The following is a 25,417-nucleotide window of genomic DNA, read 5'->3' on the forward strand; positions in this document are numbered from 1 at the left end:
ACAGTATGTACAGCTGCGTGGAAACTTTGACTTTTTCGCCTCTCTCTCTTTTTCTCGCTTTCTCTCGCACCCCCCTTCATCTCTTAGGGGGCCGCTATCCTTGTCACTTTCTGTCGTTCCGTGACTCCGTGCCATATCGCTCATCTTTGCCCTCTATTGTACGTTACCCCCGTGTCTAATACCCCCGAATGAACTCACTCCTTCGCTCAGTCTCGGGGGCATCTGCGCAGGAATGCTCTCCGGCTCTGCAATCTTTTAGCTCATGTCAGCACTTTCTCTTGCAATGAGCCGTAGATATTACCCCTCCCTTTCTCTCTCTCTCTCTCTCTCTCTCTCTGTCTCTCTTTATTATTTATTATTCTGCTCGTCCACATGCTATACGTCTCCTCATGCAGCCAGTCAAGACTAAACTAATTTCTATTGTTGGTTTTATAGCTCACCAGCCACCGAGCAGCACAGGAAGTCATTTAATAGCTACATCACTTCTTCTTGAGATTTGTCTTGTCACCCTCTCTTTTTTTTTAACTAAGAGAAAGAACCCAGATGACGACAAGCATGGAAATCTCTGGAGCCTTTAAGATTTACTATTAAACGTCAAATGTATTTATTTACGAAATGTATTCACGACGTGTATTAATGTATTAAATTTTTGTCGTCATCATTGTTGATGTTTTTTATTGCAGTTTATCTTAAAAGATTAACAGATCATTCAGGGCCATACTGATACAATAAAGACAATGGGTCTCATTCACTAATAATTGCATACATTTTTCATATTTATACGCGCACTTGAACTTCTCATGAAAACTTTCCGCCTAATTTACAACACATGCATACACATGAGTTTGTTCTTAGACTTGTTCTTACATTAGTGAATTCGAAGTGTTCTACATGAGCGGCCGCGTACACAAGGTTGGTAATTTGCATAAACACGCCCAAACCAGCTTCTTATAAGGGTTTTCCGCGGCGCTTGTTAACAAAAAAAAAAACTTTAGAGCAGTTTTTTATAGAAGCAAAAGAGCTCAAAAAGAAATCCCTGATCATATTTATTATCGGTAAAGTTTCATTTTGCTTTGCTTTTTATTTGGGAGGTTTAGCTGTCGCTGGAGGAAGCCAGTGCTGTCCACCGACCAGAGTAACATTTAAGAACTATTGGATGCGTTAACAAATATGACACTTAATTAATTTGACAGAGATGTGCATCTGTATCTAAAATAAAACAGACAGGAGATCAAGTGAATGACTTTTGGACTTCTCATTACATTTACATAACGTTTAGGCTACATTAGGCATTAAGATTTGTCATTACGCACATCTTCTTTATATGTTTAGAGAAAATAAGTAGGCTATAATAATATATCATATATTGTATATGATAATAAAATAATAATAAAGATTATGTTTAATAAACTATAATACAGAAAATAATATAATATAAAATATAATCATGTAAATGTTATATATCAACATTATTTTAAACATTAGAATTATAGTTTTTGATTATAGTGAATGTGATTATTGCGTACGAGTGGTTTAAGGTTTTCTTGAATTTTTGCGTACATTTAGAAGACATTTTGATACGAAAGTTTTTGTTGAATCACGATTTGTTCGTGAAAACATCCGTACGCACATCTTACGCACATCTTAACTAACAAATCATGATTCAACAAAAACTTTCATACTAACATTTATTTTAAATGTATGCAAAAACTTAAGAACAACTTAGACCACATGCGCGCAATAATACAATATATAAAATATAAATAAAAAACTATATAACACAGATATATATTATAGACGGTTTCATCGGACGCACGTGTGGTGATGCGATACTCGTCTGATCCGAACTTTACTTCTGGTTTCAGTTTTTTTAATGGTCTGATTAGTTACTAAACTGAACTTTTGAACAAATACCTCGTCGAAAATAACCAATGTTTTAGTTTCCTAGATAATCTACGTGTTGTTTATTTTGCTTGTTATATAAATAAACTACGTTTAAAGTACTTTGTTGTTATTTATTCTTAGCGGAGTTTACCGGAAGTTACGTGTTGACCACGAAAGCCGCTTGTTTATGTTGTTACTGCTGAAACCATCTATAGGGTTCTTTTTCCTTGTTCATGTTTATTGCGTACATGTGGTCTAAGTTTATCTTACGTTTTTGCAAACATTTAGAAGAAATTTTAGTATGAACGTTTTTGTTGATTCATGATTTGTTGGTTGAGCCTCCGAATGCGCTTTTCGCGAGCAAATTTGTGCGTACGCGTGCTTGGTGAATGAAACCCAATGTGTTTGATCTTTTTTTTTCTTAGTAGACAAGAAATGTTTCTTAGTTTCCTTTTTTTATAGTAATTGTATCATGAGACTGTGCTACCAAGACCTAAAGTAGTTAAAAAAAAAAGTTTAGACCCGCCATATCAGCAGCTAATTACGCAATACGTTTTTTGGTATATGTAGTCCCATGCCCTTCTGTATGTTTATGGTTTTAAATGGTATCAGTGCTGGGTGGGTTTCTAAGTTTAGGGCTGTTTGGTTAAATATGGGTCAATCTGAGGTTGATCTAGGCTACTTGAGTAGAAAGCACGACCTGGGTTAGCCGTAGTCAACACAATAAACAAGGTAATTATGGTCTGTGTGTGCTTCAGTCAAAATCTAGTTATCTGTTCGAGAAAAAAGCAAGTTTAACTTTGAGACCACCACATATTATAAACAAACATATATTAAAAACAAATCTTGTGCTTTCTTGGGCTCCCTATGCAGATTGTAAATGCGTGTGCCGCACTGGGAGCTTCAGCCCCACTTACTGCACATACTCGAGGGACTAAATCCAGATGTTCCCTACCCTCTTTGTCAATCGAAACACTCCCTACTCCTATCTGCTTTCCCATTGGGACTCTGTGTGTGTGTTTTCTACATTGATTCGAGAGCTCTCGTTCTTTATGATCACAAATCTGTGACAGTTTATCTCATTTTGTCTCCTAGGACACCTCGGCTTCCAGGACAGTTTCGTCACATCGGGCGTCTTCACCGTCTCTGAGCTCGTGCGAGTCTCACAGAGTAAGATCTCTTTTGCTTTTCATCCTTAAAATACGGGTTTATTGAAAACCCTGCATACAGTAGTTTTAATTTGTGACCCTCAAATGAAAAAGTTTCATAGTCTAATTTTGACATTTGGAGCATCCAAATTTTGAATTCATTCATTGATATCAATCTTTGACATGACCTTACTCCGTCAATATTAAAGATATCAAGGTAACATTTTTAACAGTACGGGGTGTTTTAACAAGCTGGGTCACTTTTATGTTCATCAAGTGGACCTCAAAATGTAATAGCAGTCAGACTCCCAGGTGTGTTTGTAATTGTAAGTAAATACACAAAAAGTCCACAACCTTCAGCCTGGAATTATTCAAGGAGGATTGGGTTTTATTGTTTTCAGCCTGGTGTGTGATGACTTGCAACAGATTGAGATCACAACCTCTGAAACACATTATTTTAGGTGCCCAAAAGTTGGCCCAAAGGTAGGATGAGGCTAGCGATGAACCAAGGAAATCGTCTCCGTCTCCGGCTGCTTTTTTCAGAACAATGAGCTCAATCCACTATCTCTCCGCTCATTAGAAATCGAAACGGCGAAAATGCAGCAGTCAGCTGAAAGTGTACTTTAGTGCAATGCGGTTGGACTCACAGTACTTGGACTACCCATTGAAGATTGTTATATTTCGGCATGTTCTAGTAGATAACCTTGCATTCGTAAGTTCGTAAATGCTGCACATTTCTTTTTTCCGATGTGAGTATTGTCACAACTTGAGGTAACCGAGATTGATAGAGCGATTAGGACGGGGTGCCAACGACTTTCTCGAGGCGACGGGAGCGTGAAGGTGGGACTTGAAAACGTGACCTTTAAAAATTGCAGACATCCACGGTGGAGAGTGACAGAGCGCAGCGCGATCCATACGTACCTGTCGATACCCGCTAACAATAGCGATCCAAAGCGCCTGTCAGCACTCACCGGAGCCCTCTGATCAAAGGTGCATTGATCCCAACTCCTCCGTGACCTAATCTCGGGCGAAGGAGAGGGTGTTGTGGGCCTGGGCAAAAAGCCCACCGTGGTCTCACCTCCCAGTCTGCTTCCCTCACAGTCCCTGCCAACAGGAAGACGGCATCTGGGTAGAGCAAACATTTGGGTGCCACCACATTTTGGCCGCGTGACAGGAGACGGGCGGGCAGGGGTCAACGCGAGTTGAGCGCGTACGGGCGATGCATCAGGACAGTTTTTATGATGGATCAGGCGTACGTGCAGCGTAGAAGATGATGAATGATATTAGAAGTCTGATAGTATTGTGCTGCATCAGAAGTCTTGGCGTATGATAGTAACGAGATTAAGGAATATGCATAATTGATCCGGCTCTGCGGAGAGATCGGCTTTTATCCTAACATCTGTGACACACTGAGAAGAAAGGCAAGCGTTGGGTGGCATATGCTGGATGTTCAATTCAAATCAAAGTCTTCTCTTTCTTTCTCTCTTTCTCTGCCCCCATCATTCCATTCTATCCTTTTCACAGTCCAGTGGCTCTTAGTTAGCGAAGGGTGAAGGGGTGGGGGTCATGTTAAGCATATTTCTCCTGAGTGGCCTATACAGTGCAGATTCACTGATGTATTCATTTAAAGGTGAAGTGCAGGGAGACGTCTGTCATACTAAAACAATCGTTTTCATACTCAATAAAAATCTCTTCAAAACAGGCATTTACTCAACACGCAAAATTTAATTGATAACAAAATAAATATGAAGCATATTTAATAACTAAATTAAAAGAAAAAAGTTTTGGTTTTCTTGTAGTATTTTTCTTGTTTTTTAGCATTTAAAAACTATTTTGAAACAATTTTATGCATAATATATTAATAATAATAGACATTAATATAATATGCATCTTTTTAAGAATATTTTTAAAGATATTTATACTGTAAAACAAGAGAAACACATTTTTTGGTGTACAAAATACAACCTATTTTATTAATTTGCAAATTTAGTAAATACACTAAAAATGCTGGGTTTTTTTCAACCCAGCGTTAGGTCTTACCCCCCAGTCACATTAGCTACAAGCGACAGAGACAGAGCGACAGGCTACCATTCATTTTCAATGGAAGTGGCCGTTTGCCAGTGACAAGCGACGAGCTTGCCGCTGCGCGAGCAAGGCGGGGCCAAAATAGACAAGCAGGCTATTTTATGCAAATGCTGCGCGATGGGACAAAGCGACTGCCAATCGGAGTGAAGGAGCAGCATGACGTAGGTCTGTGGTCGAGTCTGAGAAAATAATTCAAGATGGTGGAAAATGCGTATTTATGTATATATCTGATAAGTTTGTCATTTTATCTCATATATTTTGTTACTTTTATCGAGAAATAAATACTTTTAAATCCAAAAACACCGTTCTTGTAACTTAACAATACCTCTAAAGTGACTTTTGATGCCGCTTTTAGAAACTAGCCAAGGAACGCCCATCAAGCGAGTGCGTGTCGCTCGGTGTCGTTCACTTTTGTAGCCAATGTGACTGTAGGGTTAAAGGCGGGGTGCGTGATTTTTAGGGCTGTCACTTTTGAGAAAAATCAAATTGGAACAGATATCGAATATCATGCAATGTATCTGAATATATTCAAATATCTAGGTGCCCCACACGCGGATCAAAAAAAAAAAAAACACCGTAAATGGAGATTCAGGCCCAAAAGGAATCCGCGCCCGCAGATTTCAGAGGGATTCTGCGAATTTAAAGGAACAGTATGTACGAAATGTATATCAATTAATTATAAAATGGCCCTGATATGTCACTAGACATTAAGAAATCATTTTCATTTCAAATACTTATATCACAACAGTGGTATGGCCAGGATATTGTCATTTAAAAAGTGGAGTTGCAGCCCTAAACTGATGTTTATGTTGTCATTTTGTGTATTGGCCACCAGTTGTGTGATTGCAGTACCGGTTTTAGCCACAAGTTTTGTGATTGCAATACCAGTTTTGGCCACAATCCTACATACTGTTCCTTTAATGCCCGTCATTGACAAGCTCACATATCCCGCGCTTGAGCGTGTTTGTGAGAAGTAATCTCATTGACAACAAGCACTCATACATAGCCTATCCTGCGCGTTTGTGAGCCGGCATTGACAAGTACATTAACCCTGCGTGTGCTGTTTGCTTGACCGTTTTTAATGACAGAGAGCACAAACCATTTGATATTTGAGATGAAATTAAACGTACCGCTGAGTTAAGCAGATCTCACTTGACTCTGTCGTCTATGTGATGCGCGACAGTCAACACATGATCATTTCAAATCTGTTTACACGACAAATGCTGTTGTTGTTGTTTAAGTTTACATTGTGTTGTAAAAATGATGAAATTATCTTCATACGTGCTGATTTCAAAAAGCTTTTTATTCTGCTATAATATTTAACACTATAAACAATAATATATGCCATTTTATATACAAACTATAATTCTATCTTGACATGCACATTAGGTTCATGTTGGTCCAATTTGATTTCCTCTCTTGCGCACAGTTGCCGTCGTCGGTCTCAGTCTCAGCCTCCTTCCTATTACGACGTGTAACTGTAAAAAATTCGCTACACATGGCATTTTAAAAACCGGATGTGTTTTTGAAAAACACTTGGAAAAGCGGGTCGGGGCGAGTACCAAAACACACTTGTAGCCAATCAGCAGTAAGGGGTGTGTCTACTAACCGACATCATTGGCTGGGTTGCGTATGTGTGGGGCGGGTCTATCAAAAAAAGGGCCAGATTCTATTGGGGCGTGTTTGTTTAGGTGATTTCAAATGTTAACATTGGCTTTCAGAGATCATGCACCCCGCCTTTAAAGGGACAAACTCAGCCATTGGGTTAAATTAACCTTGAAAATGTTTTATTTGACCCAACAATGAATTAAAATTTTGGGTTGAAACATCCTAACCTATGTTAAATTACAACCCAACGGCTTGGGTTCATCCCTTTTTGACCCAACGCTGGGTTGAAAAATACCCCCACATTTTTTAGAGTGTAGTCATTTAGCAGGCACTTATGTGCGAATACACACATATTACAGGAACAATTCCCTCCGGAGCAACCAGCCGTTAAGTACTTTCCTCAGTGGCACAACGGTGATAGCTCAACCTGCTCCCTGTTGCGATCAAACCAGTTCAGATTCCTAGCCGTGACCATTTACCACTAAGCTGCATCACCACAAAGAAAGGCAAAAGTGATTTGTGATGGCCAATCAACAGATGTGATCATGTAACGCTTACATGGAGAATCGCCCATCTGGAGTAATAGCCACTAACAATCACTTCAGTGGAACATTTGGAGATTTCTTCTACTTTCGTCTCACCCTCTTGCATCAACCTCGCCCCTTCCTTAATGGGCAATACCATCTCAAAAGTTCAACAGTCAGCAAAGCTCACAGATAGCATAAGTCCTCTAACAGGATTGCTCCCTATGGAGTGCCTGTGAATTAAAGTGCTGTATGCATGCACGCTCATGACTTTGGTGGGTTCTTGTGGAAAGCACCGGTTTGTTCAAGTGAAGAGGGTAAGTGCACCAGATTGGAAGATGGGTAGAAGAGGGTAATCTGGTATGGTGAAGTGGCGTACAAATTGCCCCGAGGACTTCCTCCAGGGACTTCTACGAGGAAGATTTATTTAAGCGAATGGGGAAAGGGGTCGAGTTCAGCCTGGAAGATGAAAGGTCGTGATATTGAATGGACGACGGGCTGCCTTAGCTCTTCCCTGACTATACACTATGACCTTGGCTTTGTTGCACCCATTACACAATTCAGTGGCAGCCCAATCGAATCTGCTTCTGTCGATCAATATCCTATTAAAGCGCCACACAAAAAAAGAGAGGAAGGGAGGAAGGGAGGGGCTGGTCGGGAGTGGGGAGCGAGAAATGAAAGTCTCCATAAAGTTAGATGCTACAGCTACGTTTTTGTAAATGGAACTCCGCATAATTGGCCAGTCAATACCAGGCTGGGGTAATTTCTGAAATTGGGTCCGCCCTTTCCATATCCTCTCCGGGCCCCCGGCTCTCCCACCTACCTCCACCTTCTGAAGTCTCAGTGTGTCCCGTATTCTTAGGAAGAGCCAATATCGCCAGTAGTTTATTTTTTCCCTGCACTATAGATGAATGGAGTGGCACACAATCACACCCCACAGCTTGGCACACAGTCAAGCTCAGGTGAGCGAGAAGACTTGTATGTGAGCCAGTTCTGCCGTGGCTACCTCCCACTCGAAGCCTCTTCAGGGAAGATTGCAAGGGCCGCAAAAGGAAAAGCGAGAGGATATGAGATTAGGACGAGGTTATTGGTATTACTCTGCAGGCAGAAATGTTGGCAAGCGGCAGGCAGCGTGGTCCAGGGGCAAAGACACCTGGAAATCCCTAGGTGAAGGCTGAACGCTGGCACGCGCCATTTAGCCATATGACCGAACAGGGGGAGCGGATGAATTATGGAGTAGGAGAGGGGCTGCCATGCCAGTGCCTTCCGCCGCGGCCCTGCCGACACTGTCAGCATGTGCCAGCAGTACCGATGGGGATACGCCCACAGCTTTTGTCAGCACTGTGCCAAAGCCTGCCAGTGGGCAGTGCCATCTGCAATAAAATCCTTAAATCTGATCAGTGCTGTGAGGTGCTAAAGTGCATTTTTTTTATTTAAAGCTGCAGTGTGTAATTTTTAGAAGGATCTCTTGACAGAAATGCATAAAAATATACAAAGCTATACTTTCAGTGGTGTATAAAGACCTTTCATAAAGAACCGTTATGTTTTTATTACCTTAGAATGAGACGTTTTTATCTACATACACAGAGGGTCCCCTTACATGGAAGACGCCATTTTGTGCCGCCATGTTTCTACAGAAGCTCTTGACATGTTTGTCCTGTGTTGGCTACCGTAGCTTCTCTATGCGTTTCAAAAGCAATGGGTGAGCTGTGAACTGAGCTGTTGGTTGCGATTTGCAACCTCACCACTAGATGCCGCTAAAATGTACACACTGCACCTTTAAAATCAAACTTTCGTTAAGCTTTCTGTATACTTAAAAATTTACTTTTAGAAGAGTCTGGGAAAACAAAACCGAAATATTGATGACTCATTCTGCACTACCCAATTTTTTGACATTTTAAACATTTCTTTTAAACATAACAACCGTTATTAATGGTTGTGACGTTATTATAGCCTATTGGGTTCTGAATAAAATAGCCTGCCCTAAACTTCTTGTTTCAGTCGGAAATAACTCCGCACACCAATGAAAACTAGTCAGTCGATTTCATGGGGTTTATAAACGGTCACACAAATAGAAAAGGTCAATAATAGACTATAAAAGTAAAATCATTGTTTACTTTTACTTGTCCACGAGTCCATGATTGACATCCTCCTTTTCTACTCCTTGACCTCTCTCAATTGGGCACTGACCTTCAGACTTTACCAGCAAGTGCCTGCTGCTTTTCCCTCCCCATCTGAAAGCTATATGGTGAAGACCAGAGGGTCTAACTCCAGACCTCCATTGTTGGATCTGTGCTGTAGGCCTACAGGGCAGCTGGAATATCCACCCAAGAGCTGATCCAGCACAAAACCCCACCGAAGACCTGTCAAAGCTCACCATCTTCAGACCAGCTTGAGATGAGATCCCATCACGCTATGGCCCTCTCGCTCAATAAAGCAATGAGGAGTAAGACAGGGGGAATAGGGGGTGGACAGACGTCCGGGGTTTTGAAGTTGATTGCTGCTGCCTTTGTTGTCAAATGCTTCAATTTGAAAATCCGATCCCGAACAAAAGGCCATTTTTTTCGCTCTTCCTCCTCCCCCTGCTCTTTTCAAATGAATAGCCTCCCAGCTTTTGTAGATGCTTTCGCTGGCGGTGTTTGGGTGGAGGGGAGGAGAACGTCTGCGTGTGTGTTAAGAGGGTTTGTCTACCCTTGAGACCAAAGAAAGTGCAACGTCCCGTCGAATCGGTCACTTTGCTGTCCCAACAACAAACTTACCTGTATAGTCCAAAACCTGTTTGCTCAGGTCTTCTTACAACACAAAGTATATTAAAGGGGACATTTCACAAGACTTTTTAAAGAAATAAATCTTTGGTGTCCCCAGAGTACGTATATGAAGTTCTAGCTCAAAATATCATCTAGATAATTTATTATAAAATGTTAAAATTGCTACTTTGTAGGCGTGAGAAAAAAATAGCAGCTTTGGGTGCGTCCTTTTAAATGCAAATGAGCTGATCTTTGCACTAAATGGCAGTGTTGTGGTTGGATAGTGCAGATTAAGGGGTGGTATTATCCCCTTCTGACATCACAAGGGGAGCCAAATTTCAATGACTTTTTTCACGTGTTTGCAGAGAATGGTTTACCAAAACTAAGTTACTGGGTTGATATTTTTTGCATTTTCAAGGTTGATAGAAGCGCTGGGGACCCAATTATAGCACTTAAACATGAAAAAAGTCACATTTTCATGATATGTCCCCTTTAAAGATAAATGTGTAAGTTACATTACTATAACTAATGCAAACTGTAGCACTAAATGTGTTCATGCAGCTCAACAAAAGGTTGTAGGTTCGATTCCCAGGAAACATACTGATAAAAAATTATTTGTATGTCGCTTTGAATAAAAACATCTGCTGAATGCGGAAATAGTAGGGATGTCCCGATACCACTTTTTCATTTCCGATACGATTCCGATACCAGAATTCCGAATATCAGCTGTAAGGGATCTCAGGTTTCGGAAGGAGAACAACACTGCAATCGTTCCCCGGTTTCGGACACAATATGTCTGAGAGCGTTGCTAGAGTACGAATATATTGTATAGAAATATGGAGCGTTTAAGTGTTAACCTTAAAACAAAACTAAACAACAGATTTGTAAATGAAAAGGTTTAATTACAGTACTGACTTAAAGTTACAGTTGAAATGGTTACACTATAAATGCATGAAATGGTAAATAATACAAACAATTGACTGTTTCCAATGTATGTGAGATATTACCTGATAAGATAGAGAACAGAGAAAGAAAGTTTAGAAGAAAGAGATTCACACTTGAGAACTGAAATCTAGGCCTAATGGCCCGAACCCCAGAACTTAGGTGAAGAAAGAAAGGAAAGGGGAAAAGACCAATGCAAAGGCAAAAGCTAAAATGCAAAGGCCCAGAGCTCATAAAAACCTTAACCTTTATCCTCTATCTCTTGACCATGTGACTAAACCTAACTTGATACATTCAAATTGACCAATCAGAAGATCACCTTTAACCCCCACTGTACTTGACCAAACCCAACATAATACATTCAAACTGACCAATCAGAAGACCACCTTTAACCCCCACTGTAAAGTCTTTGATCACTATCAGCACAGGAGGTTTTGACAAGTTGTGACCAAGGAATAAGTTCCTTCAATTTTAATCTTACAATCCGCCCTTTTGGCAACATGGGCCACACGTAAGAAGATCCATGATGACACAGTTCATAAAATTATGCTTTCAGTTGTGTGCAGTGGTCATCTTCAGACTTATTGTCCAAACTGGTTGCTGGTTGATGAGACTTGAAGACGTCCTTCTCCTTTCAGCCCTGCATGAAAGGCTTCACCGAATGGAATTGCACCTTTCATAGTTATGCAGATTTCCATCGATACTTCACACCTTCACAAGAACAGGCCCTGAAGGGGACTTCACTTTTGTCCTTCTCTTTGAGACAACACCCAAGATGTGAAACAGCAGGACTCCTGTGATTCAAGCAAATGGCACAACAAACAGCAAAGCATATGGCATTTGTTACTCAAGTTTTAAATGGTCAGATTGGTCTTCATCCTACAATCCCTGTCAAATACATTAAAAACGAGGGGTAAGCAGTAGACTGAGTCGTTGGTTGCAATTCACAACCTCACCACTAGATGCCTTTAAATTTACACACTGCACCTTTAAGTACGCTAAATATTTTTTTCTTAATTGCGTAAAACTGTCACAGTAAAAAAGCTTTAGTGTGCAGATGGTTATTTTGGGAATTATGCACTTAAACCAGACCTTTTATGCACATTCCGGGTGCAGAATTGATACGCCTAAATCATCCAGTACCCTACACTTATGGGCTTCCTGGGCACAGAATTGATGCCCTTGAATCATCTTCTTATGAGAATCCTCGCACCGCAATGGAAAGTTCATAACTGTTGAAACACAAAGAGAATAGATGCGTCAGACTTTGAATATAGTGCATAAAACGTTTATGGTGCTTTTATAATACTTTGTCCTTTTAATAGCTTGGCAGTAAAAACCACGGCTAACGCAAAGTATTGGAATTGGATCGGTCATGTTGTCGGTAGAGGTCTTCTCGGGTCCAAAGAAATGTACTCGAAATGACCCAAATCACTTTATACCCGAACCCGACATGCATACATTTTTTTTAATAAAAGGAAGACCCGACCCAAGACAAACCCGAGAAAATTTGACCTGAGTCCGACTTTTTTTTAACCCGAATGTAAACGGCACCGACCGCAGCAGTCAGACAGAAAGAAACCCAGCTGGTCTCACAACCAACTCAATTTGTTTTACTTTGTTATCTGACGACGACACCAAGGTAAACGCTAAAATGTACATTTAAAAATGACTGACATGTCTGTCTCAACGAAAATGAACACACAATGTCGCAGGCGCTGGCAAACAGAGGAGATGTTGGAAAAGGACACACGCAAGAGAGTTCAGGTCTTTGGGTCCGTTCGGCAAAAAAACATTCATTTTAAATCACCCGAGACTCGATGCCGCTATTATTATACCCGACCCATGTCCGAGGCACACGTGAAACTTTTAGACCCGAACCCGATCGGGTCTCGGGTCGGACTTCGGGTTTTCGGATCTAATTGGACCCGTGAAGACCCCATATCCGATTCAGCCCCGATTCGGCCCCCGATACCGATCAAGAATATCTGATCGGGACATCGTTAGTAAATAGTATAGTTTTAGAACAATTTACTTTATGAAACATTTTTTTCTATCAAGGGATTTCCCCAGACGTCCCAAAAGAGAGGTTTTGTCAAATTTACCGAACTTCTGGGGACGATTTTATCCTCAAAGTGCCTGCTAAGTAAACCCACACGGCGAGGCGTGCGACCGCAATTCCTCTGCACTAACAGCACTAAGTAAATAGAATAGATTGAAACATTTCGCTAATGTACTTTGTGCCCAGCAACTTGAAAGGTAAAGCGGTAAAGATCAGAGAGAGAGAGAGAGAACAGAAGGGGAAAGAGAGAGAGAGCGAGATCAATGCCGGCCTGATAGCCACAGGCTTCATTTGGAATCCTCCAAGCGAAAGCATTTGATAAAGCCTTTAAGAGGTAGAGACTGCGGATTACCTTTATGATTGATTTCCATTCCAGTCAGACAGACTGCAGTGTGGTCATTTTTCTACCCAAACTGCAGCAGCAGGGACGGCCTCTCTCTCTCTTTCTCTCTCTCTTTCTCTCTCTCTCTCTCTCTCTCTCTGTGTGTGTGTGTGTGTATTGAGGGCCGGTTGAGTTACTGCAGCCCGGTGCCCAGGTTAGCTCTCACACAAATTACTTCAGATCCCTCTATTAGCCATGCAAATGCAGCCGGCTTTACTGCTCCTCGTAAATAATCCGCCACTTCTATTAGAGGGGAGGAACGCCCACCCCCCTTTCCCCCAAAAAAAGTTACCATAAAGAGATGACTCAGAAATTATAGCACTTCCTCTCACTTCCTACGTGGCCAACTTTTCCAGGTTCTCTCTCTCTCTCTCTCTCTCTCTCTCTCTCTCTCTCTCTCTCTCACTTGGTCCAACTTGCCCCTTTAGCCGTGTCCTCTTCCAATGTTAATTAGGCAGCCCATTACCGTGTCTATCACAGTCTTCACACCGTCGTCCGCCCGATCACCCCCCCACCACGCGCATCTCTCTCGGACCGGGCCCGCTCTATTAAGTATGCAGGACCAGAGTTGCGCTCTTGCACATTCATGCTGTCCTCATCAAAAAATAGTGGTCTCAGTCACCATGAATATAAAGAGGCATCACGGCTTTATGTACTATATGACAAAGGCATTTGATAGAGAGCGATGCTCACCAATGACCTACAGAAGGTGGGGGGAGGTTTGACGATCGTGGAGGCTCGCTTTGGGGAACGTATAGCGAATCTTTAAAAAAAAGATGAGTCAGTGTGTGTTCACGTCTCTTGTTGACATGTGTAGTAGAGAAACTTGGTGCGGATAGAGAACGGAAAACGGGAAAAGTGCTCGTGTGGTAAAGGATTATGTTAAGAGCACTAAGGTTATCAATTTGATCACAAGGGAACATATACACCTCGTGATGTCACTTTGTATAAAAGCGTCGACCAAATGCATAAATGTAAATATGGAATGTATATGCTATAAATCGGGTTGTTTGAATGTAAGTGTTAGCCTCAAGGTCACAAGTGTTACTAGAGATGGTGACCCTGAGATTTGTCCATGTCTGTGAAATCCAGGTCAAAGATTTGGAGCATTAAAGTTTGATTTCAGTCATTGGCATGATCTTACTTAGTTAATATTAAAGATATTAAGGTTATATTTTCACAAAATATTCTTTACATTATGTAGGATGATTTTGTGTAGAAAATCATAAATCACAAAAAATCACTTAAAGGGGACATATCATGAAAATCTGATTTTTTACATGTTTAAAGGATTAGTCCATTTTCTTTAAAAAAAAGTCCAGATAATTTACTCACCACCATGTCATACAAAATGTTGATGTGTTTCTTTGTTCAGTCGAGAAGAAATTTAGTTTTTTTGAGGAAAACATTTCAGGATTTTTCTCATTTAATGGACTTTAATGGACCCCAACACTTATTAGTTTTAATGCAGTTTAAAATTGCAGTTTCAAAGGACTCTAAACGATCCCAAATGAGGCATAAGGGTCTTGTCTGGCGAAACGATTGTCATTTTTTGCAAGAGAGGTGGAAAGTATGCACTTTTAAACCACAACTTCTCTTCTTCCTCCGGCTGTGTGACGCGCCAGCACGACCTCACGTAATTCTGTAATGCCGTGGAAAGGTCACGTGTTACATATATGAAACGCACATTTGCAGACTATTTTAAACAATAAACTGACACAAAGACATTAATTAGTATCATTCCACATACAACAACGTCGTAACCGTCCTCTTTCTCCACACTTGTAAACACTGGGGCGTAGTTTCGCATACTTCATCCGTGACCTCTTGACCTGATGACGCAAATATGTGAGGTCGCGCTGCCGTGTCACATGACCGGAGATAGACGAGAAGTTGTGGTTTGAGATCGTTTAGAGTCTGCAATTTTAAACTGCATTAAAAATGATAAGTGTTGGGGTCCATTAAAGTCCATTAAAATGAGAAAAATCCTAGAATGTTTTTCTCAAAAAACATAATTTCTTCTCGACTGAACAAAGAAAGTCATCAACATTTTGGATGACATGGTGGTGAGTAAATGATCTGGATTTTTTTTAAGAAAATTGACTAATCCTTTAAATGCTATAATTGGGTCCCCAGTGCTTTTATCAACCTGGAAAATGTGGGGAAAAAAACAGTAGCTTAGTTTTGGTAAACCATTCTCTGCAAGAATGTGAAAAAATATGTAATTGAAATTTGTCTCCCCTTGTGATGTCATCAGGGGATAATACCGCCCCTTAATCTGCACTATCCAACCACGCCACTGGCATTTAGTGCAGAAAGAGAGAGTGAGAGAAATAATTGACCGCACAATTATGTTTCAATTTCAACAAACTAACATTATGGTGATCAGTGTTTGCATTATCAGCTCATTTGCTCACCTGCTCCCGACGAGCTGGATGGCGCCTTGCATGGCTGACACCGCCGTCGGTGTATGGATGTGTGAGTGAATGGGTGAATGTGAGGCAACTTGTAAAGCGCTTTGGATGGCCATTGGTCTATAAAAGCGCTATATAAATGCAGTCCATTTACCATTTACCATTTGCGTTTTAAAGGACACTCCCCAAAAGGCAAATTTTTTGCTCATATCTACAAGGTGGCAATTTGGACATGTTGTAATGGGTTGTCTGTATGGTGTTTTGAGCTTGAACTTCAAGTGCGTACTCTGGAGACACCAAAGATTTCTTTGACATGTTAAAAAAAAGTCTTTAAGCTGGGTTTTCACAGACAGCTATATGTCAATCAATAAATGTCAATTTGGTTAAAGTTTAGATGCGTTTTTGTCTGTTATGCATTAAAATTGTGTTTTTGTGTGCATGGCAGCCCCTATCGCGGCAGGAACCGGACCCAACTTCTCGTTGGCGGACTTGGACAGCTCTTCTTACTACAGTATGAGCCCCGGGGCTATGAGGCGCCCCCTACCCAGCACTTCTTCTAGCAGGTACACACACAGACACCCTCTCTCTTTCACTCTGAGTCTTAATTAATCAGCCGAGGCAGAGATTGATGTGTTGGCCGCGTATTCGAAGAGGCTGCAGGAGTCTGAGCAACACAAGCTTCCAACATATGTGTGTCCACCTGGAACCTCCTCCTCCTGCCACCCGCTCAGCCTAAGGGCCAGTGTCTGTCTCACACACACACACATACACACTACTCCCCAATGCAAGATTTCACCACGTGGCACCCCTCACATGAAGATGTGTGTGCGTTTTGGTCACGTGTGTGTGTGCACAGCTGAAACGCAGCGTATAAACGGTCCCTGTGATTTCACAGATGGGGCGAATTTCACTGTCAGTTTTACATAACGCAGAACACCGACACACGATCATAAATGTATACAAACGTATGCGCTTATATTTATGTATGTGCGTCCTCAAAGTGTTGAATTTCAAGAAAACGCTTTCGGCTGTACCCGTTCTAAAAATGTGGCGTGCTGCCTACCCAAACTGCATTTTTGGGTGTCACAGCGTCTTTGATGCTTAAGTAGGCACCTCGTTCGATATAGAGACGCGCAGCACATGTGTGCGTGCTCACGTACATCTGCGTGTGTGTGTCTGCCCACATGCTTCAGTGGCCTCTTCAGCCAGGCCTGCCAAAGCAAACATCTGGAATAAGGACCCTGTGTGTGGCTGCATGCTAGAAACTAATTAAGCGATTATGAGTGAAAAACACCAGTAGGCCTTACATTAACAAATAAATGTCAGAGCTCAGCTTTCAGCAGATAACTCACACACATACACACAACCGCCGGCCTCTAAAGACTCTTCACCTCCTGATAGTGCGGTATTGTGCGTATCTGAAGGAGGTCTATAATACATAGAGAAAGCCAGTTGTTCACGTTCTCATTAATCTTATTTGGCTTGTAGTTTTTTTGCACATGTGTACTTACAACATCTACCAGAAGAGGCTAACTGGACCCTGCTAACCAGCCAAACCTGGACACCTTGGTGTTAATGAGCTCGCACACGTGTCTTTGCCATCTACTTTTTGGCTTTACATTATCCACCTTTAAACTTACTTTCTATTTTCTGCTCCTGTATAGCTCAATGGTAGAGCATTGCATTAGCAGCACAAAAGGTCATTGAGAATACACATGTTGATAAAAATATGTATACCTTGTAATGTAAGTCTCTTTGGATAAAAGTGTCCACCCAATACATAAATGTAACCTAGGTTGTGTAGTATCCAATTACATCCCATAGGATTAAATCAAGTCTTGCCTCCCACCGAATATTCTGTTTACTTCATAAGTGTCACTTTATGACTTTTCCACTGATGTAAAAATCTAGCATCTATCTGCATAGGCCAGGGGTCTCCAATGAGGTCTGTGAGGTGCCCGCCAAAGCACATTCTATTAATAGTCTCAATTGTAATATTTATTTATTACATATTTTTTATATTAGCTTGGCTTCTTTTATGTACGTTAACATTTTAAACAATACTAAAACATATCATCAAGTAAAATAAAATAAAACTAAAAAATTTTGAGTAGCCTTTATCAAAAAGTAGCCCTCCAGATTGATTTATCCATTGTGGTAACCCTTGCTCACAAAAAGGTTGGAGACCCTTGGTATAGCTGAAGTTTGGGGGGCAAGGGGGGCACTGCCCCCCACTAAGACCAGAGTCATTAATGATTTTGTCTGAGAAATTCATGAAAAAAAAGAATTTATATTTAATTTGTCTAATCTTAATATTTTATTAGGTTGACTGAGTAAATTAAAGGGACACTCCACTTTATAAAAAAAATATGGCTGCAATCGCGCTAAAAAATAGCCAAAAAGTTTCAATAGTTTTCAGATTAAAACTTGACTCTTCTGTAGTTACATCGTGTACTAAGACCGATATCTGCCTAGAAAATCGCAATTTTAAATTTTCCGTCGGTCTTAGTACACAATGTAACTACAGAAGAGTCAAAGTTTTAAATAGGAAAAATATTGAAACTCTTTGGTTATTTTTTAGCACGATGCTAATGGTCTAATCAGATTCAATGGATTATGCTAAGCTATGCTAAAAGTAGTACAGCTAGAACCGGAATTCATCTGAATGGATTCCAAAACTGTAAAAATCAAATGTTTAACTCCAGGGGAGCTGGGAAATGAGCAATTTTTTAAAGTGGTGTGTCCCTTTAATGTAAAATAGTTTTAATTCATACACCTGATTCTTAATACTGTAAGATCTTACAAATCAATTAAAATGTTTATGTTTTGTGATTTTTGTTTATGGGTTTCTTGTTTAAACTGCTTGCTAGTCTTCAGAAAAATCTTATTTGCTTTGCAGCATCTTCTGCATATTTGAACCTTCTCTCTATATCTCCTGAAATATTAGTTCAAATACAAGCTGGAGAGTAATACTTTGTCCTATTAAGCCATATTTAAAAAACGATCTCGTTAATCTCAGTCAGCTAATCTCAATCTAAGTCTTGCTGTACCCTTGTTTGTTGGTAGGTGCCCCCCCACGCACAAATGTGAAACTTTGCTTATGTCTATCTGACTGCACAGCGTTCTGGGACATTTGAGAACCTCTCTGCAAAATACAGACAAACACACTTGCTCTTAAAACTAAAATTATGTATTTTTTCAGTGCATTTTCATGTCTTCTCCTGTCACGCAGTTCTGCAAAGCGTATCAAATGCATGGAGGACGAGGTGGACAGCCCAGGAGAGGAATCCTACTACCCGGGTCAGGGACGCTCACCTGGCAGTGGAAGCCAGGCCAGCAGCTGGCATGAAGTAGAGCCAGGTAACCATCCACCCTCAGACACAGCCTCCTCCAGCGAGCGTCTGCACACAAACACACCCATTTTCACATACACGGGTTACGGATGCAAGTGATCGGATCTGGTGTGTTTGTTGCATCATGTGGTGCATAGCAGTATTGGGTCAGCTGGAATTATTTCTGTTTCTTGATCTTTATGGGGGAAGCATCAGCATTTCTGATACGTCTCTGCCCTTGCAACATTTAGGGATTGGTGGAATACCGGAAAGTGTTTCTTTTTTCAGACATTCTGTTACTCAGTCAGCCCTTTCATTTTCTTAATACCTTCATTAGATGTTAACCAAAGAACGCTTGTAGATATAAACCTTATCATTTTACCTTCATACCCATGTGTGTACTAATGATGCTAACAACGTGCCGCACGAAAGGGTCTCATGAGATAGCGGTGAATGTAGTGTGTGTGTTTGTGTGTGCCCGGTTTGCTGTTCGCCACATTGCCAAAGAGAGTCTGAAGTGTCTTGAGTTGGGGTGCCTCTCTAATTTAATATTAGAAATAGGGATGCATAACGATTAGGGGCGTCACGATTCTCCAAATCCTCAATTCGATGACATTTTTGATTCTAAGGTCACGATTCAATTCGATTCTCGATTTTTACATTTTTTTAAAGACAAAAAGCCATTATTGAGTTGTAGCAATTCGAAGTTCGAGGTTGTGACTTAATTTCGATCGATTTCGATTTAAAATCGAAATCGTGACACACTTAATAACGATTAATCGCGATTAATCTATGCAGAATAAAAGTTTTTGTTTACATCATATGTGTGTGTGAACCATCTATAATAACTTTGTGTAGATAAATGCACACACATGCATAATTATATATACATAATTATTATACACAGTCGATTCTCACACACACATATGATTTAAACAAAAACTTTTATTCTGCTATAGATTAATCGCGATTAATCGTAATGCATCCCTAAAATAGACACAGCATAGTGCACAAAGCAGAAATATATGTCTCACATTATAGCCGGATTCAGGACAGAATTATCGAAGGACATGATTTTATTAGTGAGATAACACAATAAGCCGATCTTACTATTGTATAAGCCCACATCACAATTCAGGAAACTTGTTACGAATTGATAAAAGAATAATTGAACGTCAAGTTAGATCCGTCTGTAAACTATTTTTACTATTATTGAACACCTCAAGAGTTGACCAAGATTTCTGATTCTCCATCAATTGCATTTTCTAATTCACATTCACTTTGGTAGAGGTTCAGATCTTTCTCGACAAAGCCGAGGGACACGGCAGCTAAAACCCGTCCCCCGCCTCCCATTGTGACATCATAGCGGTAATAGCCCCGGTCACAGAATGTTTTCTTTGTCCGTCGATGAAGGCAGAAACGCGGTTTCGGTTACAAATCCCAACCTGCGGATGAATGCCAACTTCAGTCCGAACAAAAAGACGCAGAGCAAGTCGAATGCTTAAAACCCACCTGAAGGCTTAACTAGACGAAGTCAGGAAGTTCATGAGAAGAAAATCCTCATTAAAAAATCAGAAAATGTCCGTGTACTGGTTTGCCCATCCATAGCAGAGCCAAATGTCCTCACAAATATAGTAATAAAACATTTGAGGTGAATTAAAAAATAAATAGTAATAAATTGGCCAAATTACGTTCTGCTTTAAATCAAATAAAGTCAACAGGTTTGTTTGAGGTTAAGAGGTAGGGCATAGGAAATGTCATTAGCCTGGTATGAAAACAGTGGAAGTCTGCGAGATGTCTTTACTAATAAAGTGAAATGAAACCGGTGTGTGTTTGTGTGTGTGTGTGTGTGTGTGTGTGTGTGTGTGTGTAACCTGAGCGTGTGGTCGTCCGGCAGGCTGCAGACACATCAGGGAATAACATGACATGAATGGTTGCATTGCTGAGGAATTGCACATTTGCTTCTACACCTCTTAATCACCCTGCCTTCTTTCTTTCTTTTGTCCCTCCTTTATTTCTTTCTCCTTCCTTGTCTTTCAAAGCTGGATATAAACTGCGTGGCTCGCTAGCTAGTTCGTTCATCTCCAGACAAGGTAAAACTTACATCACTGACGTAACCCTTTCACAACTCACCCCCCTCCCCTTCCCATCCGAAAACAGGAGCTTGTCCATTGTGCCGTCCAGTTTTGTTGTTGTTGTTGTTTTGTGTCTCTGTTGTGGTTGTTTTTAGTTCAGGTGATTATTTTCCCACCCTCCCAAATGCCAGTTTTTGAAACGCCATGCACTTCCTGTCCCATGAGATTCCTGTGATTTGTATGTGCGCATGACATCATTCCCATCCATTAACGGTGCATCTGGAAATGTTTGCGTTGCAAGTGACTTGACTTTGACTGTTTCACGAAATGTCAGAAGAAGCTGTGATACTTTAGCTTTCATGATTTTTAAGGGTTTCCAAAAAAACATATTTAAAATCCAATAGCTGGTGGGCTGTCTTAAACTATATTATATTATATTATATTATATTATATTATATTATATTATATTATATTATATTATATTATATTATATTATATTATATTATATTATATTATATTATATTATATTAAAGCAACACTAAAGAACTCTGGCTCTTTGCTCCCCCTACAGGTTAGAAGCGTAATTGTTCATTACCACTGTCGTAAATACTGCAGCATAGCTGGCTCTGATTGGATTGTAGGTCTGCCGTAAAGCAAGTTTTTGTAGTTTTCACTCGAACTACAGGACCGCTACCCGACGGTTGGAAACTTCTTTAGTGCGGTTTTGGCCGATAGAGGGCTGCAAAGCGAATGTGAAAGTGCCATTCACCCTGTTTTGTGTGGATGAACCACTGAAACTTTTTTGGAAACGTTATTTTAAGGTAAAAAAACCTCTTTGGTGTTGCTTTAATATATTATTATTATTATATACATTTATTATAATATAAAAAATAATATTAATAATATAATATAGATTAAGACATTATATTATATTATATTATATTATATTATATTATATTATATTATATTATAATGTATTACATATATTATAATATAATAATAATAATAATAATAATAATATATAAATAATATAATATAGATTAAGACATTATATTATATTTTATTATATGGCTTGAACAGCCGAATTGTGTCTTAAAGGTGCAGTGTGTAAATTTTAGTGGCATCTAGTGGTGAGGTTGCAAAATGCAACCAACGGCTTAATCCACTGCTCACCCCTTGCTTTTGAAACATAGAGAAGTTACGGTAGCCACCACCAGACAAATATGGCATCGTCGGAGACAACTTAGTAAAAAAATGTGTCCGTTAAGGGCTTCGGTAGAAAAATGGTGGCACAAAATGGCGACTTCCATGTAAGGGGACCCCCAGTGTATGTAGATAAAAAGGTCTCGTAAAAGGTAATAAACACATAATGGTTCATTATGAAAGGTCTTTATACACCCCTGATAATATATAGTTTTGTATATTATTTTGCATTTCTGTCAAGAGATCCTTCTAAAAAATTACACACTGCACCTTTAATTTGTCTCTTTTCAAGCTATGCACCTGCTAAACTCAATAGTTGATATACAGTAACTAACCATCTAGTAAGCAACTGGACTAGCTGACTTATCTCCAGTATAGTTATAATATATTGCTTTGTTTTAAACCTGTGTCTCACTATTAAGAGGTTTTCACAATAGCACAGACACCAAGCGCGAGTCTGTTTATCATGTGTTTGCTAGAATGTGAGAGAGAATGTGTGAGCAAACCAAGAGGGTGAGAGAGTGAGCCTTGACCTCCAGATCGCTCGCTCGCCCATGACAAGTTCACATGTCCCCTGTGATCTGCGACTTCCGTCCATTTCTCAGCCAAGGTGTCGAACGTCAAAACAATCGTGACATCTCGAGCGCTTGTTACGGCCGCCATCTGTTTGATTTGTGTCCCTTTCCACAAATTTAACCCTAGAGTTTGTGGAAGTGTGTTTGAGTGTTGGCCTCTCCTATCTCTATTTGGTAGCAGAGCCCTTTGCTATGTGTTTAAAATTAGCTAGCAGTGTGCCTGTCATTGCTCAGGTAGCGGGTGTTAGGTGATAGGCCAGTGTTGGGGCTACGACAGTAACGTCTGCCCATCATTCTGGTAGAGTCACAGAGAGTCAGCAGAGATTTCTAAAAAATTAAAAGCGCAAAATAGTTTTTTTTGTGCTTTTAGGACCACCTTGAAAAAATTAGATGTTACCTTTATCTTAAAGGATTACTCCATTTTCTTAAAAAAATTTAGATCATTTACTCACCCCCATGTCATCCAAAATGTTTATGTCTTTCATTTGTTCAGTCGAGAAGAAATTAAGTTTTTTTTTAAGGAAAACATTCCAGGATTTTCCTCATTTTAATAGACTTTTTTGGACCCCAACACTTTACAGTTTCAATACAGTTTAAAACTGCAAAAACTCAAAATTGTTTCAACGCAGTTTCAAACGATCCCAAACGCGGCAAAAGGGTCATAAGAAAAATTAAAAACATACACTTTTAAACCACAAATTATCGTCATCTACCGATAAGCGCGACCTCACGTAATTGCGTAAGCACGCCGAAAGGTCACGTGTATGAAACGCACATTTGCAGACCATTTTAAACAATAAACTGACACAAAAACATTAATTATTATCATTCAACATACAACAACTTCTGAATGGTCCTCTTCTCCACACTTGTAAACACTGGGGTGGTAGTTTTGCATACGTCATCCGTGACCTTCTGCCGCGATGACATATTACGTGAGGTCACGCTAGAGTGTTGAAATGAGAAAAATTAGTTTTTAGTGACTTTTAGGTGTCAGTTATTTTCTTCTTGATAGTTTTTTTTCTTTTTTTAACTACTAAATTGACTCAAGAGACTTATCCACATGATAAAGGAGGTCTTTAAGATATATCAATAACCAAATTCGACCAAAAACTAAGTTACTGCCTTTTGTATGACAGTATTAATATATAACATAATAATAGGACAATTAATAACTTTTAAATAAAAACATTTATTTAGTATATATTTATTAGTAATAGTCTGGTCCACATGAAGAAACATACACTTTAATCACAGTTTTGTTTGTGTTAATAATTGTAGATGAAAATTTGCTTAGTTATTATTTTATTATAATTTTTTTAAAGCTATTATAAATGTAATAAATATTTAACGAATAAATTATAAGGATAAACAAAAAAAATTAACATGTACATTTTTGAGAAGGAAAGTTTAAATTCTTTTCTACATTTTGCATCAGAAAAATTCTGCATGCGTATATTCTTCATCAAAAACGAATCAACTCGTTGTTATTGTAGAGGCACAAAGACATTATTTTTGTACGTTATAAGGCCATTTAGATATGTAAGGTATAATTGTCGACGGGCCGTTAAATTATTCGAAAATAATGCACACCCAAGGTGTTAATGCGGCACGACGTGTAGTGGAGTTACACCGCAGATGTGCATTATTTTCAAATAATTAAAAGGACCGGAGTCAATTATTTTGCTTATACCACGGTTACCACAAACATTGCTCTTGTGGTTATTTTAAGACATTTGACAGGTTAGGTGTGTGTTTTACAGAAAAATAACCAACACATATGGAACATTTCTCAACCAATCAGAATAAAGCATTCAACAGCCACGTGGTATAAATAATAATAGTTGTAAACAAAGAAAGGTTGTAAATGAAAAATGCATGTGTATGAATACTTAAAGGGATAGTTCACCCAAAAATGAAAACTTAACCTCATGTTGTTACAAACCTGGAGAATTTTTTGTTGTTGTGCTGAACACAAAGGAAGATAATTTGAGCAATGTTTGCAACCAAACCATTTTTGAGCACCATTGACTTCCATAGTAGTATTTTTCCTACTATGGAAGTAAATGGTGCTTCTGATTCCTGCTTCATTGCAAATGTCTTACTTTTTGTTCAGCAGACAACATGAGGGTTAGTAAATCATGACAGAATGTTCATTTTTGGGTGAACTATCCCTTTAAGTCATCTAAAATATACCAAAGATACTGAAGATATCAGTAATCGTTTCTGTATTGTAAATAATCAATAGCACATCTGTAAATAGAAGCGTGTGGAGTCTAGTTTGAGTAGATTGACGGCCTGATGCAAGTCAGGCCATCACTGATTGATGTACCGAAGGGGACGCCGTGCGTTACAGGATGAGAGCGATGGAGAGCAACAGCCAGACGCACTCAATACAGAATTGCCTCCTCGCCCGTCTGGGTCCCGTCAATTTGT

General features: G+C 39.7%; 1 protein-coding gene across 11 annotated transcripts in view; it reads left to right on the forward strand.

Moving 5' to 3' along the window:
• The window catches only part of nfia (nuclear factor I/A), a 186,726-nt gene that overhangs the window by 135,294 nt on the left and 26,015 nt on the right, over positions 1 to 25,417 (forward strand). For 6 of the 11 annotated variants that reach the window (XM_055218428.2, XM_055218427.2, XM_055218434.2 and 3 more), the window contains exons 4-6: positions 2,980 to 3,054; positions 16,242 to 16,359; positions 19,029 to 19,156. In XM_055218428.2, the coding sequence (XP_055074403.1) occupies positions 2,980 to 3,054; positions 16,242 to 16,359; positions 19,029 to 19,156 (321 nt within the window). Of the gene's footprint in view, positions 1 to 2,979; positions 3,055 to 16,241; positions 16,360 to 19,028; positions 19,157 to 21,170; positions 21,222 to 25,417 lie in introns of all 11 variants that reach the window. The other 5 variants (XM_055218426.2, XM_055218425.2, XM_055218432.2 and 2 more) reach the window with 1 other exon arrangement.

The sequence above is a fragment of the Misgurnus anguillicaudatus genome, chromosome 23 (assembly GCF_027580225.2).
Source record: "Misgurnus anguillicaudatus chromosome 23, ASM2758022v2, whole genome shotgun sequence".
NCBI lineage: Eukaryota > Metazoa > Chordata > Actinopteri > Cypriniformes > Cobitidae > Misgurnus > Misgurnus anguillicaudatus.